This window comes from Ambystoma mexicanum, chromosome 2p (genome assembly GCF_040938575.1).
Source record: "Ambystoma mexicanum isolate Mex_15411 chromosome 2p, UKY_AmexF1_1, whole genome shotgun sequence".
NCBI lineage: Eukaryota > Metazoa > Chordata > Amphibia > Caudata > Ambystomatidae > Ambystoma > Ambystoma mexicanum.
In genome coordinates, this window is record NC_090923.1 from 630,618,165 (window position 1) to 630,639,425 (window position 21,261).

General features: G+C 44.3%; 1 protein-coding gene across 1 annotated transcript in view; it reads right to left on the reverse strand.

Moving 5' to 3' along the window:
• Positions 1-21,261, reverse strand: part of UBA7 (ubiquitin like modifier activating enzyme 7) — a 1,701,784-nt gene that overhangs the window by 1,540,145 nt on the left and 140,378 nt on the right. Inside the window, exon 5 of the mRNA XM_069644160.1 lies at positions 15,904-16,010. Coding sequence (XP_069500261.1) covers positions 15,904-16,010 — 107 coding nt within the window. The remainder of the gene's footprint in view (positions 1-15,903; positions 16,011-21,261) is intronic.

Below are 21,261 nucleotides of genomic sequence, written 5' to 3' on the forward strand. Positions count from 1 at the left end.
TTCGCCCTTCTGCACTATCGCGTGCACCAGCATTTGAAATTACATTGAGCGCTAGGCTCCTCTCTCCTTAGGGACTGGACTGCCTCTCAGTTAGGTTTAACTGTATGGAGAACTGCCTAAAGACTATTTCCACTGCTTTCCTCCTTCCCTTTTAGGTTGTGGACCCATTCTGTGCTTTTATCCCTTTAGGCCAGTTGGTATTGTGTATATGTATTATAGTAGTGTTGTGTTAATTTGATGTATTACTATTGGTAATTGCTGTGTGTTGAATTTCAAAGGCCTTGAATAAATGTACTTATATTTTTAATATAGATAACCCTGTCTGGGAGTGATTTGTAAGTGTCCTTTACACTGTGTGCTCATTGAGGTCTTTCAGTCACCCTGACCCCTCCTGGGACCTAGTCTTGACCGCTGCCAATGCTACCTTGATTGGTCTGGCTTGTCCAGAAGGTAACCCTGTTCCAAGGAACTAGGCTGGCCTTCTGAACCTCTGCCCACCATGTCAGAGTTCAGAAATCCATCTTAACAGTATGCTTTTATCTCCAGTCGTCTTGATTACTGTAATGCTATTTACCTGGGGCTCCCAAAGAAATCTCTATCTAAATTACAAAGTATCCAAAATGCGGCTCTAGGGTTTATTTTCCACCTTAGGAAATGTGATCATATTTCCTCTTCTCTTCGCTCCTTGAATTGGCTTCCTGTGGCTAAAAGAGTGGAATTTAAAGCCTTGTGCCTAATGCATAGAGCTTATTACAAAACTGGTTCACCCTTAACAAGGACCCATTTCACTTAGTATGTTCCTAGAAGTCATCTTCGCTCCACCTCAGCTAAACTCTTGACCATTCCTAAATTCAAGAGACATAGGGCCTCATTATGAGGATGGCGGTAACCCGCTGGTGCTACCGGCGGGTTGCCACAATCCTCGTAACACCGAATCCGCTGCCTGACTTCTGGTGCCACCGGGACATTGCAAGTCCTGGTGGAGCGGGAAGTCAGGCGGCGGATTTGGTAAGTCCCCATATCCACGGAGTGGCACTCAAAAGCACTGGCACTGTTGCTAACGGCGCGGGTGGTTCCGTGACAACTCTGCTTTCCGGAGCCATTGTGCCCAGCAGGTCAGACCTGCTGGACGTAGAGGCCCGGGAAAGCAGACTTGTAGTCTGCCGGTCCAGCAAGGGTGCTTGTACGTTGCTACCGGCACCCTTATTACTGGACCAGCAGACTTGTGATGAGGCCCATAGATCAGGTGGCCACACCTTTGCTGTCCAGGCTTCGACTCTCTGGAACTCTTCGCCCTTTAAAATTCGGGATAAGCCTGATCACTACATTTTCAGGGACCTGGATGTCCCGGAGTTTGACTTTTTCCTGACGGCCCATAACTGAGATTTGTTTCCATTGCCTTGATGCCTCTTCTGAGGTAATCTGTTGTGATTTACAAGATTTCTACCTGCTTACCTTCTAGCTACCTTCCCTACTGGGAGTGGTTCTGGTATCCATATTGCCACTAATGCACATCACGTCTGTCTAGTGGAGGGTCATATTGCAGGATACAAATCTTTGGATGGTTAATCAAGCCCACTCCTTTCAAGTGGGGTAGTTCCAGAAAAAGGTTGAAAGCATTCTCTGTCCATCTTAGTCGTGGTCTATGTAGGTACCTAAGTTCCAGGGATAATCATTTATTTTTTGTAAATACAAATTCTCGTAGCAGACTTTTGCGGCCCAGACGACCTTTCTTTTGGCTGACCTTGTGCACCGCTGATCCCTGGTGGCTGATAGAATTAAAATATAAAAAGGGTTTCCAGTAAAATCACTTCAAAGTTAAGACCAACCTATCAATAAAATCATCAGAATTTACCCATTATAAGCGTGGGTAATGCCAGCATTCAGCCAGCTTCATGCGATGTCAATGCCTTTTTAGCCTTCATTAGGAATCCTTTAATTAAACCTCTGCATGTGAGGCACCTTGCAACGAAGCTACCCTCTCGTTTTATAGCGCGGTGATCTGACATTCTCATGTGACCATTTCTGATTTAGGAGCAGCTGTACTAAGGTTGTAAGGTTTTACATCTGCTTGTGATGATGATGTTTGGTGCAATTGCATGCATATATTTGAAAATGTAAAGATTAAAATACCAAAGTATGAAAATTCAATGTCGAAAATGAATGTTCAGAAATGTACTCCCTTTTGCTTTGCCTTGCTATACCTGTAAGTTTGAAAATGTAAGTTTAAAACATATTATTGACACATTTCTTATGTTTTAAGTACTTATCACTCTGCTATGCTCCTGGCAATCTCATTCCTCCCTCTTATACTCTAGTTCATGTTCACTACACGGTAATCATTAGCATTTTTGCGATCAGTGTCACTGGCCTCACTCTTTCCCCTTTCTACAGTGCTGATACTTTCTTCACCTTTCCCAAACCCATTTGTCCTTTTTCCATTGTAAAAATACTTTTTCTGTTAATATTAAAATGGGGAGACAATCTATTTCCATACAGCAACCACGTGAGTTCTTTTTCCTGTTTTCTATAGTAGCTTCCTTTTATTAGAATACTAGTGGAAAAGCCTGTGTACCCAGGCTAATGTGCATGAAGGGAGAAATGTTCGGAGTGTTCGGCGGAGCAGGAAGTCAGGCGGGGGATTAGGTAAGTCCCCATTCCTATGAAGTCCCATATCACTCCATGGGAATAGGGACTCGAAAGCACCAGCACTGTTGCTAACGGTGCCGGTGCTTCCATGACAACTCTGCCTACAGAGGCGGTTGCGCCCGGCAGGGTTAGACCTGCCGGTCGCGGCGGCCCCAGCAGGCAGACTTGTAGTGTGGCGGTCCGGAAACAAGGGTGCCGGTAAGCTTACCAGCACCCTTGTTTCCAGAACACCACACGCGTAATGAGGGCCATTTGTCTTGGATTCCACTTACAGGTTTTGGACTCAAATATTTATATATATAAAGCTGAATGTATGTAGGAGTGTGTGTATGTTTGTCCAGCTATAGAAATACGCACCGTTAAACCCATGTCTACCAAATTTTGCATGGATTCCTCTTTTGTCTGGCGCAAGATTATAGTCTATGTTTGGACGCAAAAAATGTTATATGCAAAAAACATTTTGGATGTGTCTGTGTGTATGTTTGTCCGGCTATACAAATCCACACTGTTGAACCCACTGCTACCAAATTTTGCATGGATTCCTCATTTGTCTGGGGCAAGATTGTAGTCTACGTTTGGTAGCAATCAATTCACTCCATAGAGACCCTCATTTACTGATGCTCACCCCGATTCACTGCAGTAGGCAGTAGAAGGAGGCAACATTTGGAAAAGTGTCTGAAGCAAAATGTTCGATGTGTTGGTTATTCCTTTGCAATGTATTACTAATGTATACAGTTCGAAAGTGTTTATTAAAGCATTTTTAAAGGGAATTAAAAAAATAAATTTCTATTTCTTTTTATCACGCCGCTCCATATATGGCAAATGGCAAGGTTACAGTTTACCAAGTTCATTCACAAGAAGAGAGCACAATCAATCAATCTTTCTTGGACATTTTCTCAAATGTGCTTAAGCCATTGAGTGACTGAAACACGCCGCACACAAAACGAACATCACTTGGAAAAGCTCCATCTGATGCAAAGCGAAAATCAATATCAAGAGCTTCTGAAAGACAACAACAAACAGCAGCACGACTTGCCAACCAGAGGACAAGAGCAACTTTCTCCAGGGCAAATGAGATGCCAGAGCAAACTGAAGCTAGACTTGCTGACATGAGGACAAGAGCAACCTCTTCCAGGGCACATAAGATACCACTCGATCAGGACACGGGCAACGCCGGGTACCCCGACTAGTATATAATGTTGAGGGATGTCAGAGCAATGCAATTCACGTGCAGCATGATTCGAAGTAGACATGAGATCATAAAATAAAGCAAATTGAATTCAAATAAATTTTAAAATGTACATGATAAATATTATTGATACAATAATACATACCAAGAAATATTACAATTAATCATTACATAATACATAAGTACAATATAAAAAAGTAATTTATTTTGTTAGAGAAATAGTGCTTAATCAAAGGAATTTCGGTTTATATGTTTTAAAAAAAATGTATTTACTTTCTTAGTGTATGCAACTGTTAAAGTGGTAACCCTGTCTTGGGCCTTTTCTGCAGCGAATTGTGTGTTATCATTGATGAAATACACATTTATTTCCGCCTGGAAGATGAACTTGAAGTCTTACTGTTGTATGCGTAAGGCAACAGCTCCCTCTAGCGGTGATACCATGAAGTACACATTTTGTTCGCCTGTAAGATGAACTTGAATGGTACACCTTCTTTGGCGCCGCTGTTTCAGCGCAGGCCGGTTCGGCGCAGCTAGTTCGTTGACAGGTACTGTGCCGGTTAACATGTTGCATTTGCAGCTTTCATTAAGCCAACTTTCATTAAGCTGAGTCTGGGGAACAAACCATCGCTGATCATTTTATTATTCAGATCAATGCTTATTTTTCTTGCTGGAAAATCGGGACATGTTTGAACTTGACCTAATGGCAGTTTCTGAGGGCTAATCAAAAGGTGAAAGGAGGGGTCTACGGCAAATGATTTTTAGGTCACAGCCACCCATATCCAGCAGTTACAAAGCCATTTTTTTTAAATATACTCCAAAAATCTTAGGATGTGTTGCACCATGTGTGTAAAGGGTACAGGTACTTGTTGATAGGGTCAGGAGAGAGGGCAAAGATTTGCTAGGCATGAAATGTGATCTCCACTTTTTACTTCCTAGTATATGGTACCTTGGTGTACCATGTGACCGGGTGGACTGGGGCATGCAATTGTCTCGGGCACCAATAAAAAAGTGTCCCACAGTTGCAAATGGTAGTTAATTCATTTTGTTACAGACTGTTTAAGTAGTACCCAAGGGCGTGTTTTCTAATAAAATGTGAAGCAAATTGTGCATTCTTCACGAATATGTATTCAGTAACACTGGTCAAAACAGCTAGCCGCATGGTGAAGTAACACATACAACTGGCCCACATTGGCCAAAAAAGTGGTCCACTTTGACCTAAAAAACGAACCCATACTCGCGTTTTGGATTCAGACATTTTCCTATTGCCCTATCAGCCATATGACGGGCTAACAGCAGTACTTGCATACCTTTGCATGAACGCCTGCAGCAGGAGTGCCAAGCCTTCATTGTACACAACCGTCGTTTATCAGTAGTGCTGCAATACTAATTTGATGGCACAGTAGCTGCACTTCACAGAAGCGATTATCGTAAGCACTGTGTCAGCCTGTGCGAGTAAACCCACCCTGCAATGGGACAGTAACCTCAGACAGGTGTAATGTTTGTCCCCAAGGGAAATGCTAGTGTTGCACCATGTAGTATACTTTGTTAAGGGGACAGTTCCACTGTTATACGCTTGCTGGCACATTATGGGCACAGTGTTTGGAGTGCCCTTTTGCCCTCAATAACAGATATGATGCAGACTGAAAGCAGTTTGAGAAGTTTTCACTGCTGTGTAGTACTTCAAGGCATAGAGCTCCCAGCCGAGCACGTTTCATGGCCTCTTCAACCCGCACGCTGGCGCAGATGTCTCAGAGGAGCTGCTATTCGTTTATAGTTCCAGCAATGGTTGCCATTCTCAACAGAGAGAGGCCAAGGAATGAATGGGCAGTATCTGAACTCCCCTATAGGCCACCTGAGCAAGGATTATGCACATTGGCTTGGCGGTGTGGTGTAACTGTATTAGTGTAGGGTGCTTGAAGCTTGAGGGCTCTGATTCCGGCACCTTTGATGACCTCCCTCTTTCCCATACTTTACATGGGACTTACATTGCACAAGCCCTACCAGCCGGTTTTCAATTCTTATGATTTCCTAGTAGGATGGTCCTTGCAGAGAAGGGTAGTTCTGTGACAGAACAGTCAGTTATGCCTTGTATGTTCAGAGACTGACCCAGCCCTTTCACCTTTTCAGAAGCACTGGAGACATATATCTAAGATAATTAAAGCACCCACAGCAGAGAATCAATGTTTTAGCCTCCAGCTCAATTTCACCAATGTGGGTAAAATGGTTTGGAAGGTCCACACACCTGCTGCAGAGATATGTGAGAACTGCAGTTCTCATTGTTGAATGCTTGATGCACTGACAGCTTTCCACTTCACAACAGGGATGGAATTTCTTCCATAGAACTGTGCTGACATGCTAGCTCAGAGTATTTCTTACTGGACAGAACGCATCCTCATCAACAAGGTGACTGGACTAAAATTGGGAAAGTAGTCTTTATTATATTCCAACGGTGCTTGCTGTAATCTCCCTTCAAAAGAAGAGCTGCCGCAATTCTAATGCAACAAAAGCATCATCTCTTGGCGGGCTGCTACACCACTTATGGGAGAGAACAGCTCTCAGCTCTGAAGCAGTGCAGCCTTTTTCCTCTGCCCAATGTGCATTTAATAGGAGTATATGGCCCTTTTCAGTAGTGCACAAATAATGTTTATGCCAAAGCACCAGCTCTGCTCAGGAGGACTGCTAGCACATCAATATGGTAGAGGGGAACTTCTCAGCAGATTCAATGGTGTTCACATTGATTTCCACACCAGGAATTGGAATCCCAGTGTAGTGCTGCAATTCCCACATCAGAAATGTGGAATCTCTGTGTAGTGCGAGAAATAAATTAAATACAAAAATAAAATCCATCAGGTAGTCTTGAACCCTGGTCGCACAGAGTTGAAGACCCAACACATAACCACTAGGCCAAAGAGAACTGTGGGTTTCAATGTTGACAAGGTTCATATTGACCTGCAATTGATCATGTATAGTTGTGAAAAATAATAGGCGTTTTGATCACAGAGAAACTATGCCTCTCCTTTGACCTAGTGGTTAAAGGCTGGGTCTCTAATCATGTGAGAACAGGGTTCAAGACTTGATTTCTGTTTTTGTTTTTATTTAATGTATATAATGCGCTCATTTGGTGCAGGGTGTGCATGTTTTTGTTTTTTTCTCATTTGGCGATCATGCTCATTTATTTATGAACCTGCACCTGTAACTCATTCATGTTACAGGTGGAGATCATAATGTTTTTAATGTTAGCTCTTTCCACGGCCAAACATCCCTATGCCAAAGTCTCCCTGCGCCCCGATGGCTGAGGCCAACAGAGCACGCTGAAACGGGACTCGCAGCGAAACGGCCACACAGAAACCTCCCGCACCGAATCGGTCGCGGTCTAAACGTCCTGCTCCAGAACATGAAGTCTTATTGTTGTATACATAAGGCAACAACTACCTCTAGCAGTGATAACAGGCAAAGCGGGCAGGATGGCTTCGGACAAACATACATCTGGCCTTTTATTATATAGTATGGTTTTTCTCACCTTTTCTCACTTTTGATGTATTCATACTTTATTCCTGCAATTTTATTTTTCAAATTTAGCAGCAGATATGTTTTGTTTCATCAACCATATCTGGTCGGTCAAGGCATGTTTGGATGTGGACAGCAGGTGGGATGGGAGAATCCTAGAGTTGTTATGATATTACCCTTGTTACTCTCACTGTGCCCCCAGCTCCTCCGTGAACCAAAAGGTATCACATATATAAGAATAAGGTTCACACTTGTGTATACTTCCAATCAATTCATGTCCAATTAAGCAACTGGAGACCCTGTTTGCTCAAAACTGCCAGGTCTGTGTCATATAACATCTGATACATAGAAATCCAAACATGTCGCCTGAAAGTTTGTAGTTGGTACAATGTCCTCCCTCTTTCTCGAGAGACATCCTTGATGCTACCAGACCATACAGGCATCCAAGATCCCTCCTGCTGTTACTTAAGAAAAATGCTCCCTGCTGAGGTCACAGCAGACTATCCATGCTGTTCTAGGTCGTCAGGCAAACCTTTACTCTGCAGATATAGTAAAGCACTTCATTATCCACTGCAGTTGTATCTTCTTCTGCATGTTTCTTTCCTATAAACAAAATATGTTCATTTCTATAGCACTTGACGACTAAGCGCCTCACAAAGAATAATCAGCTGTAAAAAAAAATCAGCAATGAACAATCAAGCCAAAAGATCAAATGGGGAGAAGGTGAGTTTTCAGGTGAGTTTTAAAGAGAGGAAAGGATGAGGGGGCATGTCTACGCAACTGCCGCATCAGACGTGCTCGATGTAGGCTCCATGAACAGGCCAGTGATTTAGTCCCTCTCACGCTCTGCCCCACTAGATCTTCTCCAATCTGTGGACCCCAGCTACTAGTAGCCATCAAGACCCGGATCGCAGCCTCTGGGCCCTGGCCATTGAACATTGAGCAGCTGAATCAGATCTTTGTGGCGAACCAAGATGGCGCCCGCAACAATGTCCCCTAGTGAGATGGAAGCCATGCTGATTCCTGCTGCATTCCTTTACGATCCCAGTTTATCGGCCCTGTATTGCTGGTCCTTCCCCCACCCACTTGCACCTTAAAGTTTATGGGTTGAGCTGAAGTCTTTGTGGCTTGTACCTACACCCCAGGGCCTAGCTCGCTCATCGTGGGGCGAATGCATTGAGGCCTCCTTGGTGCCACTCTCCCAAGCTGTTGGGCACCCTGACTGCGGCCTCTTCATTCCTCTCATGACATGATCAGGCCCTATTACGCTTTCTATTTACTAGGCTGATTGCCCGGGGTACCCCTACTTTGTCTGAAAAGATGTCTACGAAAATGCTCAAATCTGGCAATGGGGAGTGACGTCCTTGGATGATGCACAGCCAGGGCCACGCCTAGGGTAAGAAATTGGACCATCCTATCGTCACCCAGGTGCATCCAGAGGCGACAGTGGACCCTGTGTGTATTGATCACCAGCGTTGACCTCCAATCGTAGTTGGTGGATATCAAAATGGAGGTTAAGAAGAAGATGGATGAGGCGGAAGCTAGCTGGTGTTGACAAGAAGGTTACCGCCAATGAGTCTCAAATTGACGACCGGAGAACGGGGCCTGCAAGTCGGCCTATGAACTCTCTCTTCTGCCTAACAGAGTGGAGAAGCTTGAGCCAAACAATGCTTTACTGCAGTTGAAACGGGAGGACTTGGAGAACAGGTCCAGGAGGAATAACATCCATGTGAGAGGGGTCCCGACACAGGTTCTGGACACTGACTTGAAGCCGCACATTCTCAATCTATCTCAATTGGATTTATTATAGCAACCTGGAGCTCGATCGGACCCTCCGGCTATGTTCTGCTTCCCAGCTCTATCATAACTAGATTCCTGATGTACTGACCAGGGTGCATCACTACCGCATCAAGGAAGTGTGGTGGATTGGAAGGAGCCTGACACATTGAGGATATTCTGAATTATCTTTAATTAAATCCTAGAAATAAAGGCTATCTTTCCCTATTGCTAGAGGGAATACCTGCCTATCTAACAGAATTAAAGGTGCTAAACTCAGTTGTCTGTAAGTCCAAAGTAAAACTGTCCTCCATCCAAACTAACTCTGCCTGACCCTACTACTACATATGGAACTAAATTAAATAAGTTTCTTCCCCTGATCTTTTCTTCTCAGCGGATATTCTTTTTATATACAGGTTTCTCCTTGATACAGATATTTGTAATGTAATTTTCTTGGATAGTCTCTTGATCTACTCCTGTAGTTCTTCCAAAATACTCTGAGGTTTTGTGCTTTCTGTGGTATTATACTTCAGGCTTTCCTAATATGGGTTTGTCTTGACCCCTTTTTAGGTCTTCCTTGTCATAGATTCTCTTTCTCAAATTGCCTCCTCTTTTATCTTGTTCACTTGACAATATTATTTCTTGTCTCTCATTACATGACTCTGTGTTGGGCTTTCTCCAGTCTTCAACTCTGAAGGCATAGGGCATCTTCCCTTCTTCCCAGGGGACTTAAATGCAGTGTCTGTTTGTTCTCCAGCCGCGGTGGTTTGACCACTCTTTTATAGGATTTTCATGTCTTTTGTTAACTGACCTTTCTAGTGACAACTTGTCCTCAGGACTAGGACGAGTTTCTCTCTTCATATAATATTGGTCTTCCTCGACTGGGTTATTCTTTACTTGCTTTCACGGCTTTTCACCATACCAATTATACAGTCTTAGGTTTAATGTCTCGTCCTTAGGGCTGGGATGAGTTGTTCATACATATAATGATACCATGCGGCCTCCCGCATCTCCTGGTTCCCCCGGTACCTCTCTGTATGCAGGGAAAATTGCAGGGTTCCGCTTTCACTCGGGTGATGCTCTTCGGTAGCTAGCTTTTTGCTCCTCACTCTTGCAGGCGTCCCATTTTTGGCTTGTTGTTGGCTTACAGCTGCAGATGGGTGCTGGCGATAGGAAGCTGTTCACGCTTCCAGCAACAGTGGTCTCTGTGTCATTGTTCAGGCTTCTGATCCATGATGCTACAGATGTGGTCACGCCACCACTGGGTACGTGGTTGCTCTCTAATTCTCCACAATGATTTTTCACTGTTGCATACGCCGGACCGGGTGTTCTTTGTTTCCTCAAGCAGGAGGGACGATGTCAGGGAGCTTCCCCTGCGTACAATACTCTCCTCTGCTCCTTCTCTGACTTCAAAGGAACGGAAGTCCTTGTTCCCAAAGGGGGAGTGTCTTCCAGTGAGGTTCCACTTGCCTCAACCCCTAAGGAGTGTCTTGCGGAGAAGGCTTGCTTCCCTAGCATCAAAGGGAGAGGCTCCCCCCTGGGGAGAAGGGACAAATCCATGCGATTCGTCACAGAAGACACAATGGGCCTCATTACAGGTATGCCGGCCCCGTAAATATTTACCAGCGCCTGACTTCCCAGTGCCATCGGGAAGTCAGGCGCCAGTACATTTGTAAATCCCCATTCCCATAGAGCCTGTAGGAGTCTTTGGGAGTGGGGACACAGAAGCACCGGCAAGTGGGGACACAGAAGCACCGGCACTGTTAACGGTGCCGGTGCTTCTGTGAACGGTTTTCCTATCGTGACGGCTGCGCCCCGCAGGGTCAGACCTGTCGGGCACAGCAACTACAGCAGGAAAACACGTACTTTGCCGGTCTGGAAACAAGGGTGCCAGTCAGTTTACCGGCACCCTTATTTCCAGACGGGTAAACTTGACATGAGGCCCAATGTCTGCCTCAAGAGCTGCCCCTAATCTGGTCTCCCGTGACTCAAAGTTAATGTTTCTGCAGGATCTGGCCCCATTCACCTTAGCCAAGAGAAGAGGTCCGCGTGATTTTACTCTATGGCTGCGAGACAAGGGTTTAAGGTATCCTTATGCTGTTAGCTATACTCATGATGGTGAGCGTAAGACTATTAGTACAATGCAGAAGGCCAAGTTAGTCATGGATCCATCATCTCTCCTGGCCTAGTCCTCTCATGCATCTCAGGTGGAGGGGTAACAGGTCTCAAGACCGCTTAAAATCGTCTGCTTGATCCAAGTTTGTCTGCTTCAGGGGATGTAGTGGGCTGTCCCTCTCCAGGGACACCTCCTGGACTGTCGTACGCCAGTGCCCTGATGACTGAATATTCAAACCTTACTGATGATTGCCCCTTGCTGAGGGAATCCCTGTGTTGAGGCCTACCCCATCAAGCGATCATTGATGTTGCTGGAGGGGGCCCCTGGAATCTGTTCTTGCTTTTGCTGTATGTGCTATTTGTTGGGTTTGTGACTGGTTCCTTTCAGATTGTGGAGCGACCTGGGAAGGAACTGTACTGGGCCTACTCCCTTAGACCAGCTGGTGCTGGAGGCGCTTTTGGGCTTCTTTGGTTGGGGGTTATATTTGGGGAGGGTTCTTTGTGTTGGGATTTTATTTGTTTGTGTTTTTCGGTTTTGTCTCATGGAGGACTTGCGGTACTGGCTTTCAAAGCGAGGGCGCTCTAAGGTTTTTATCTGTTCAATGTATGTTTGCTCATCCAGGGGTGGTTACAAAGGAGTCTATGGGAGTGGGCACACAGAAGCACCGGCAAGTGGGGACATAGAAGCACCGGCAAAGTTATCTCCCTCTTTGGCTGGTTTGACTGACCATGGCTGAACGGTTTAAAATAGCTTCCCTCAATGTGCAGATCTGAACTCTCTAGTCAAAAGGAGGTCCGTGCTGGGTAGGGTTCAGACATCCGAGATCCACGTGTTAATGCTCCAGGAGACTCACCTTCTGTGTCAGGATGAAAGTAGGCCACATAGCAGGTCACCTGCAAGGCAGTACTTTGCTTCAGCTGCGGTTAAGAGAAGGGGGTAGCGATATTGCTCGCCAAGGATATTCCATTTGTTGGCGGTAGTGTCCGGAGCAATCCAGAGGGTGAGTTCCTTTTTCTGAAGGGCACCCCTAATTGGTGACTATAGTTTTTCTGTACCTCCTGTGACAAATCCATGGAATTCGTCCCTTCTCCTCAAGGGGTAGCCATGTGAGGCTAGGGAGGTGAGCCCACTTCGTAACACCCCGCCTAGGGGTCGAGAGAAGTGGGACCGCACTGGGAGAGACTCCCCCTTTGAAGAAAAGGACTCCCGTTCCTGTGAGGAAATCCCTAAACCATTTACCTTAATGGCATATATGGGACTATACGAAATCAAGAAAAGTATGAAATCCAGAGATTTGCCTAAAGACAAAACCACATTATGTCATCACGAACAAGAAATAGAATTTGTCTCTTTAAGGAGAAACCTCCATTTAACTGAGATGAGTAGACTGGAAAAGGAGGGCATGCTGAGGAAAGGCAAAGCAGAGAGAGAGCGTAAGCAGGGGAAGCCCATTAACAGCTGAGAGAGGTAGAGCTGTGGAGAGCCACATAGCCCGCGACTTTCAAAAGTAGCCTGAACGTGAGAGTGAAACGCTGGAGGCCAAGCATCCACTGGCACTTCATAGACAAGGACACAGGAATCCAAGTCCTGTTGGTGGTGTGACCACGACAGCTTTGTGGTGGGTAGTGCGCATGTCCAATGTCAATGAAACTACCACACTGAGCGAACAGCAAGGCGCCTGGTTACCCACAGCCATACCTGGTCACAGAGAAACAGAAGACCAAGAGCGGGGTGCCGGCAGAGTACAAGAGTGAACCGGAGCCAAAGAAGAGAACCCAAGCAAGTGCTAGTCCCGGAACGTTTCACTGACAACCCAGAGGTAACGGAGAGAACAGAAGAACCAGCAGGCTGCTGAGGAATCGTCATACATCTCGAAAAACTGGTCACAGTGAAACTGACACGATATGGATTAGAAACATGATTAACTGGAATTGTAACAATTTGAGAAAGCAAATCACGAATATACAAATACCCTGGGAAGAAGTGAAAATCAGAAAGAGAATCCTATGAGTGCGAAGTGAAGGTCAGTACAGGACATAAAGGAAAAACACTAAGTAAGCCACCTCAAGAGAGGGAGAACATCAATCCCCAAGAAACCCTACCCCAGCTAAGAAAATATGTCAGAGGAATACAAAAGGCATAGCAGCCACGATCAAATAATAAGACAGAAGGCAAAAGGGGAAACATTTAACATTATACAAAGAAAAGAGACTAACCCCAAAAAATTACTCAAGAAGTTAAAAGAACTGCTACATAAGGTGACGAGAGACTATCTAAAAATAACCTATTAAAATAACTTTGGAGTGAAGAAGAAACTCTTTGGGAAGAGCCTGTCAGGAGACAGGAGTCATTATGGTGGCTTCTTTTAGTTGGTTAGAATAGTTGTAGGGTCAGGTAGAACTATTTTTTGGACAGCTGATTATTTTTATTTGGAGATGTTCTGATGACTGACGAGCACCTTAGATATTTATATAGACAAGGAATACACTCATAGCAATAGGCAAAGATTGGCATTATTCTTATAATGTATTAAATAACCAAGGGAAATGTCAACACCATTGGCCCACAACACTCCCCAATGAGACTCACCATGAGGTTTTGCATTCCCCACTACCCGCACTAGTGTCTTTCGCTGGAGGGGAACTGTTCATCTGCATGGATTTTAATCTGATCCCAGACACTGCGCTATACAACCCCCTCCAGGGCAGATTAATGGAACAGCTTAGCCCTGCTTAGGGTCCTGCACAAATTGGGTTTGGTGGATGTCTACGGGCAAGACAGGGAATATTAATTTTATTCACATGTACATAGGGGCTTGTCTCAGAGTAACCTTCTCCTGCTCACGTCTTCTTTGTTTCCTTATGTTTCAGATTCCGAGATCGACCCCAGGCTGTTTTCGGTCCTGATCTCGCTGCGTTTAACAATTGATAGGCTATGGCCATTGTCTGTTGTCCACCCGTGCCTGGAAACTTTATGATCCCTTACCCAGGATGTGGTCATTCGTGCCGAAATTGCTGCGGCTATAGATCATTACTTTGCTGAAAACAAAAAGGAAGGGACGTCCCGGAGCGTCCTGTGGTACGCAATGAAAACAGTCCTACATGGGGAATTTGTCAGGCTGAACGGATGATATATATCACCAGATCTGGAGACCACCCTATGTAGTAAATACTACTGCATTCACAATAAACACATACACAAATCAATAGTCAGAAACGGCGTGTGACCGCTGTCCTCTGTTGAAAAACTGAGCATGGCAGTCACACACCATTGCTGACTATTGTTTGGAGGAAAAAGCTTGTCCACTGAGGACTAGACTTACTCTAATCATGAGTACTCCACCACATATAATCCAGTTTTTAATCATTGGTGACATAAGCGCTGGGAAGGACAGAGCCTGCCCTGATGATGGACTTCAAGTCTGAAATGTATCAAAGACAACACCCATATTACGTGAAGGAGAGGAAATAGATAAGGAAGATGGAGGAAAAGAGATAAAGAGAGAGAGAGAGGGGAATAGAGGAGGAGGGCAAGTATTAGCAGGAAAGAAAATAATCTCCATTTTGAAGGGGTTCAGGTGGAGATAGCCATTTAGAAACAATATGGCGGTGCAAGTCCACAAGTGGACCTTTTGGATTGAACTGGAAGATTAGGACATAAGGGATAATCACAAACATATATTCCATTAATGTGAGCAGAAAGGCTTGGCGACAAAAGTAATATGACCATGATTTTTCTTGGATGCCAAGATACGCCAATGATAAGAAACATTGTGTCACTTCACATATATATTTTTATATAACTTTTCAGGACACTGTGGAAAGCTATAATTCAAAACGTACATTTCAACCATTACAAGCATAGGTTTTATAAAGTGGACCTGTTTTTTGTCACGTAATATTGAGAAAGGTAATTATAGCACCACTTGTCCACTGCAATTTGTTAATCCTTAAGAGGGATAACTGGGCTACAACAGCACTGGCAAATGTTTATTACTAATCATAACTGTCTTTGCATGCCTGCCATTAAGACTGGACTTAAATTTAGGATCACATGTTTGGTTTGTTAATTAGGTGTTTGGTTGAAGTAGTGGTGGACGCATGTTCACAGAGTTCACTAAAGACAATCATAAGATATTAAGACAGAGACGAGCACTGGTTTGGGTAGTGCTGTCTTCATGTGCATTGATGCAATGCTAAATGGTACGACTTATGACAAAGTGTTTGCATCCTTTTTTCCCCAACTTCTTGACCTGCATTGTTTCCTGTTTTGGTCAATATTGAACTCACATTTGGATGTATCACCTCCTGTGACATGTGATCATATAAACACTGGTAATGTATTTGATTTTATTTTCTGTATGCGTTTTATCTGTATTGTTGTACAACTTTTGATTGTAATTGGGATTTATTTAGCCCTCAGAAAGACCTGAGTGTTTTTGGGTCGAAACACATGTTAGCAAACCATTAAACAGAAGTAGACTAACAATTAGTTATTGTTGATATCAAATGCAATTGTTAACGCAAGGACACTGAATATTTTAGGGTGTAGCGCTCTGGTTTCATAACACTTCATATGCTACTTTTGTAGTTGATAGCAATGCAAATGGCAACAGATAGCACTGTGAACAAGTACAGAGGTTCAGAGACAGAAACACACTACATACCCAAACACCCCCTTGGTGTCGGCAACAATAAACTTGATGCAGTGTTCATGACAGAAGTCACCAATGCGCAGCTGCTCCTTCAGCGTGGTGTTTGTCAGAACCACCACCTTAAAAAGAAGAACAAATCACTTGTGGATTCAAGAACATGAATGGTATAACAATCCTCTATGTGCTGCACTATAAGTAACAAAATGCAGCTTGAACGCTGTAGCCGCATATGCACACTAATACAATGACAAGCACTTATATAGCTGCAAACTCATGAGGCATTTCAATACACCACAACTGGGACTGGTTGGGCTTGCACGCAGCAGGCGGGAACCCATACAATATGGTTCTAAATGGTCAATTAGCACCGTCTTTGAGGGTTTAGGACTCTCGTGTCTCCTCAACATTCATCTGCACCGACTAATATCACTTAGATAAAAATATCCTGATGTATACAGACAACGCAACTCATAAACTAAACAAACTTGCCTGATGAAAAATACTCTGAATGGAGACAAGACATATTCTACTTGTGCGGCCCTTAATCATCCTACAGAACCCATTTCAACAGCACAAAATGAATGAAGCTACAAAACTGGCTAAGAACTTAAGACATTTGGCTATTCTCTTTAACCACAATGTTTCTTTTGTAAATCAAATTTGACAGGTTGTTAAATCTTGAAACCATTTCTTCCTACCTACAAATCTCAGCACTTCCCCTTATACTGGTCATCATCCTTTCCCTCCTGGAAATTGGAAGTACCCTGTACTCCAGAGCCCCCAGATATATCAGAAAAACCCAAGCACCTAAACAAGTGGTCATCTTCATAACATACAATTGTGTCAAACCAGCCTTTTGTGTCATTGATCTTCCTCAAGTGAATACAGAACCATCAGCTGCCATCTGGTTTGCCCATCAACACAATCGCAGATGACTATGGAGTTTGGGGAAATTCGTTCACTAGCAGGTCATCCTTCTTCTAAATTTCTTTGCAGGTTATCTGGCGTCTGGTGTTGGGTATCGAGTAAGGCCTCAAAGTAACTGACTGATGTAGCTATGATGGAAACCCCTGTCACTATTTCAGGTTTATCCAAAAGTACATCAGCAAAGTGGACTACGAAGTACTCAAAGTCCAGGAACTGATAAGGTTTCAGTCCATCAGAAATTAGGTTAAGTGGCTCCTTTGTCCGGATTTCTGGTCCTCTGATTTCTTTGTAGTAGCCACCAAGGTTGACTCTTTATCCACTTTCCACTCGATTTGTTAGAGTTTTACGGGAGTTCAATTATTGAACCGTGTAATTCCGACCGCACAACCTTAGCTTTCAAGTAGAGGCCATGCCACTGGGCCAATCATTTATTCTCTGAGGTGATGGAACACCAATACTTTATCCCCATATTAAATGTTCATAATTTAAATTTTGATCATCTCATTTTCATGTTTGGCTATTAGGTGGTGATTATAAACTAAAACTATTGATTGGAGTACAGCTAAGAGGTATATGTGATCAGAGAAGGGACACACAGATTGTGGTGTTGCTTAGTTATTTACCCACCGATTGAACGCCCATGGCCATGCAATCCGTATGGCCATTCCAATCCACTACTGGCAAATCCCTCCTTGAGGTCGCTTTATTAAGTAGCAATATCAAACTGTGGCCTGCAAAGTCTTCTGAGAGTTAATGGTTTCATTGTGGTTGTAAATGTGTTACTGGAGCAACAGACATGCCTTATGCCACTTGACTTATAAGTATTCTTCATGTCCTTGTACTTAAGGCCGGTTAACAACAAGCATTGGCAAAACCAACCGGTTTTGCTCTTGTATAGGTATGAGATAGGTATTTGCCAGGCACTGCTATCATATACCCAGGTACTCACAAACCTTTTCAACTGTTACTATGTAATGGCAAGGTGGTACCATTATGGCAGTGCCTGGCAAATGCCAATCCCATGCCTACATTAGAGCCGAAACTGTTGGGTTTGCCAATGCCTGTTTCTGTTGTTCCTGAGTCTGCTTTAGCTGCTGATGGACCCACTCATAGACTATGTCCATTTGATCTTTTGTTTGATGGACAACTGTGCTGTGTACAATGTAGGATTATCTTGGGCTCCCAACCCTTTTTGGGGATGAATAGTATGTTCGGGCTCTCACTTATAGACTAACACAAAGTGAGGGAATCCTGTGGCTGCTTGTGGTGTTTTCTTGACCGCAAATGGAGCCCAGGGCAGGAGGTCATCCCAGTTCTTTCCATCTTTTGCCACAGGCTTGTGTAGTAGATTGTTCAAGGTTTGATTGGCTCATTACAGTTAGCTACCCGTTAGGGGTTCATAGATAAAGATGCAAAATGTTTGGATTTGTAGAAGGGTCTTTACTTACCCATGCGTTTGGACATGAAGGTACACCCTTGCTCCTAGAGAATCTTTTTTGGGTAGCCCACCTAATGTTTCAGTATCTATTGGGTGGTGTTATTTCAGAGACGGAATGCATTCAAGTAGCTGGTTGCATAGTCCATGATTACTAAAATGTATTGTTTACTGATATATCCCAGACCAGTAAAACCTAGGCAACACATAGGGCTTCATTACAACCCTGGCGGTAAGACAACAACGGTGCCAGTAGTGCTGCCGGCGCCGTTGTTGCCTCACTGCCTCATTACGAGTTCTGCTTGCGGGGCCGCCCTGTATGCCTGCTCAGACCAGACGTGCAGAGCGGCACCCGCTAGCAGAACAGGATGCTAACAATGGTCCCGTCATTAATGGGACCATTGTTAGCATCCTGCCCATTCCCATTGAGCCCTATGGGGGTCAATGGAAATGGGGACGTACCGGGTCCGGGTCCCACGAATTGGAATTACTGGGCCCGCAAAGGTCGGAATGGCCCGGTAATTCCCATTTTTCAGGGCTCAGACCCGAGTTTGGGGGTAGCCATGCCGCTAAACACGGCATGGCTACCTCCAAAGTCGTAATGAGGGCCATAGTCTTATGTCTTGTCAGTGCCCTGGTGGCCTGCTGTTAGGTGGGAGTAGGCCATCTCTAAACTGGTTTCTCAAAATAGGAGGAGAAATAGCAGTTGATGGGTGAGCCCATCTATCTTCACATTATTCTCTCCTTTATTCAGTAGTTCACTTTCTTCCAAAAAGTAGGCCCCCTGGGCCTCATTGCAGGTTTGGAGGTACATCGCCAGTAAACTACTGATTTACTGACAAACTCGTTTACCGTTACTGCCACTCTGTATCACGGGATTACGAGCGTTGGTATGACAGTGTAATCCCTGATTTTCGAAGTCCATGGGACTCAATGGGGATTTTCTTTGAATGTATCGTGAGCATTAATATTGTGTGGTAAATCGGGCAAATTTTAGGAGCAAACTCTGAACTCGGAATTCGGCAGTGCAGTAAAAACATTGGTAAATGTGTTACTGATGCTAATTCTGCATGATGTTGGCGGTAAGCGCGCTGGGCTAATACTGCCATCGCAATTACCTCCACCCCTAATTTGGTAAAAGTGGCAGTAAATCCGTTAACTCCACTTTTACCGCATACCATTGAACTCGTAATAAGCCCCTATGTCCTGGTCCTCTAGCATGAAGAGTGGGTGTCTACTGCCACAACAGTGTATAGTTATCTTTAAGCCAACACCTCTAAGGGAGATTTTGTAGGACCTGAGTAAAATGGAGATTGTGGCTAACATGAACGATATCCAAAACAACCTCTGACAAGATGATATTGCAAAGTGAAACTGAAAGATATTTTTCTGGATGAATCACAGAGCATGCCAAGCGCTACTTTGCATGTCATTTTGCTTAAAGCTGTGTTCCTCTTGCATGACCAAACACTCACCAGTGCACTGGCCACTCCCTGTCTTTCTACTTCTGTGTCTTATGAGGGCTGCCGGCTCCCTGGGCCCCTTAAAGGGTTGTGGATCCTGTTCCCCTTTACTACATGCCACATTTACCGCTTTTTCTCTATTGTGATTTCTAACACTCATATTGCAGGTCTGAATCACTCAGCTTCACATAGGAGATCTCACTCCCATAATAATGATATGGGGACAATGGTGGAGCCAGGGTGGGATGAGGGGATCAGCTGCTGCCATCGGGCCCCTCTACCCCATCCTAGTGCTTCCCTCTTTCCAAGCTTAGTTAAACAATATAAATATACAATTAAATAGGTGCTGGAGATCCCTCTGTGATCATAGCAGCACCACGCAAGTTACATTCACTTTGGGTTTCGCAAAGTTAGTCCCTTTCTAAAACAACCAGATAAAGACTACAACCTCCTACATGCCATGACCTGGGCATGAGAGTTGCTGTTGCACAAAGTCAGCTCCTGCTTTTCTGCATATTTCAACACACACCTCACATATAGCAAATGCTATTCTTCCAGTGTGCAGTTCACTCTCTCCTTTGCCAACAACTAGACGTTGGATCTTTCATTTCTTTTTGCCATTTCTCTTTCTCTTACCTATTTCTTTCTTAAAGGGCATCATATCTTCCTTTTGCCTACCTCTTCCTCTTCTCATGTGATACATAATTAAGAACTTTCTGCCATCGCCCCTTGGTCTGTCGCCATCACACAAACATCTGAGCTTATAGCTCCTTGCTTGTCTATTCCCTTTCGCCTATTAGATTTTATATTTATTTACTTACTTATTCCTTATGCGCCGTAGCCCGTAGGCATCAGGGCGCGGAGGGGACAGATTGGTTAGGGGAAAAGAGAAGGTGACAAACGGTTAACAGTTCTTAAGATAAGACATGCATTACTTATCGTAATAGCATTTCTGATGATTGTATCTGCTTAGATCACATGCTGTGCATATGGTCCGAGATCCAGTGGTAACCGCAGAGTATTGAATCTTGTCTTTCGGGGACCGAAAGGGGAAGTCGGCATAGGCGTGTCTGTAACACTATCCCTATCGTGACGTGTGTAGTACCCAAAATCCCTCACGCGCCGAGGTCCCTCCGATTGTATTTTTTCTGCCATGAGGGAGCCCAAGGCTATAGTGAGTGAGTACATAAAGAGAGAAAGTAGTAAGAAGTCTATGTTCCTTCCACCCCGAGCAGGGCAGTAGGGAGGGCGCATGTGAATCTAAGCATATACAATCATCAGAAATGCTATTACGGTAAGTAATGGATGTCTTCTGATGCTTGTTAATCTGCTTAGAATCAAATGCTGTGCATAGACTAGCAAGCATTACCCGGAGTTGGAGGTGGGTTGTCCCACTTGAGAATCAGATCTAGAATGAGTGTCTAAGCAATAGTGTTTTGTAAAGGTGTGTACAGAACTCCAGGTTGCCGCTTTGCAAATGGACTCAAGAGGAACATTTGCAATGAATGCTGTGGATGCCCCAGTGCCTCGAGTAGACTGTGCTCT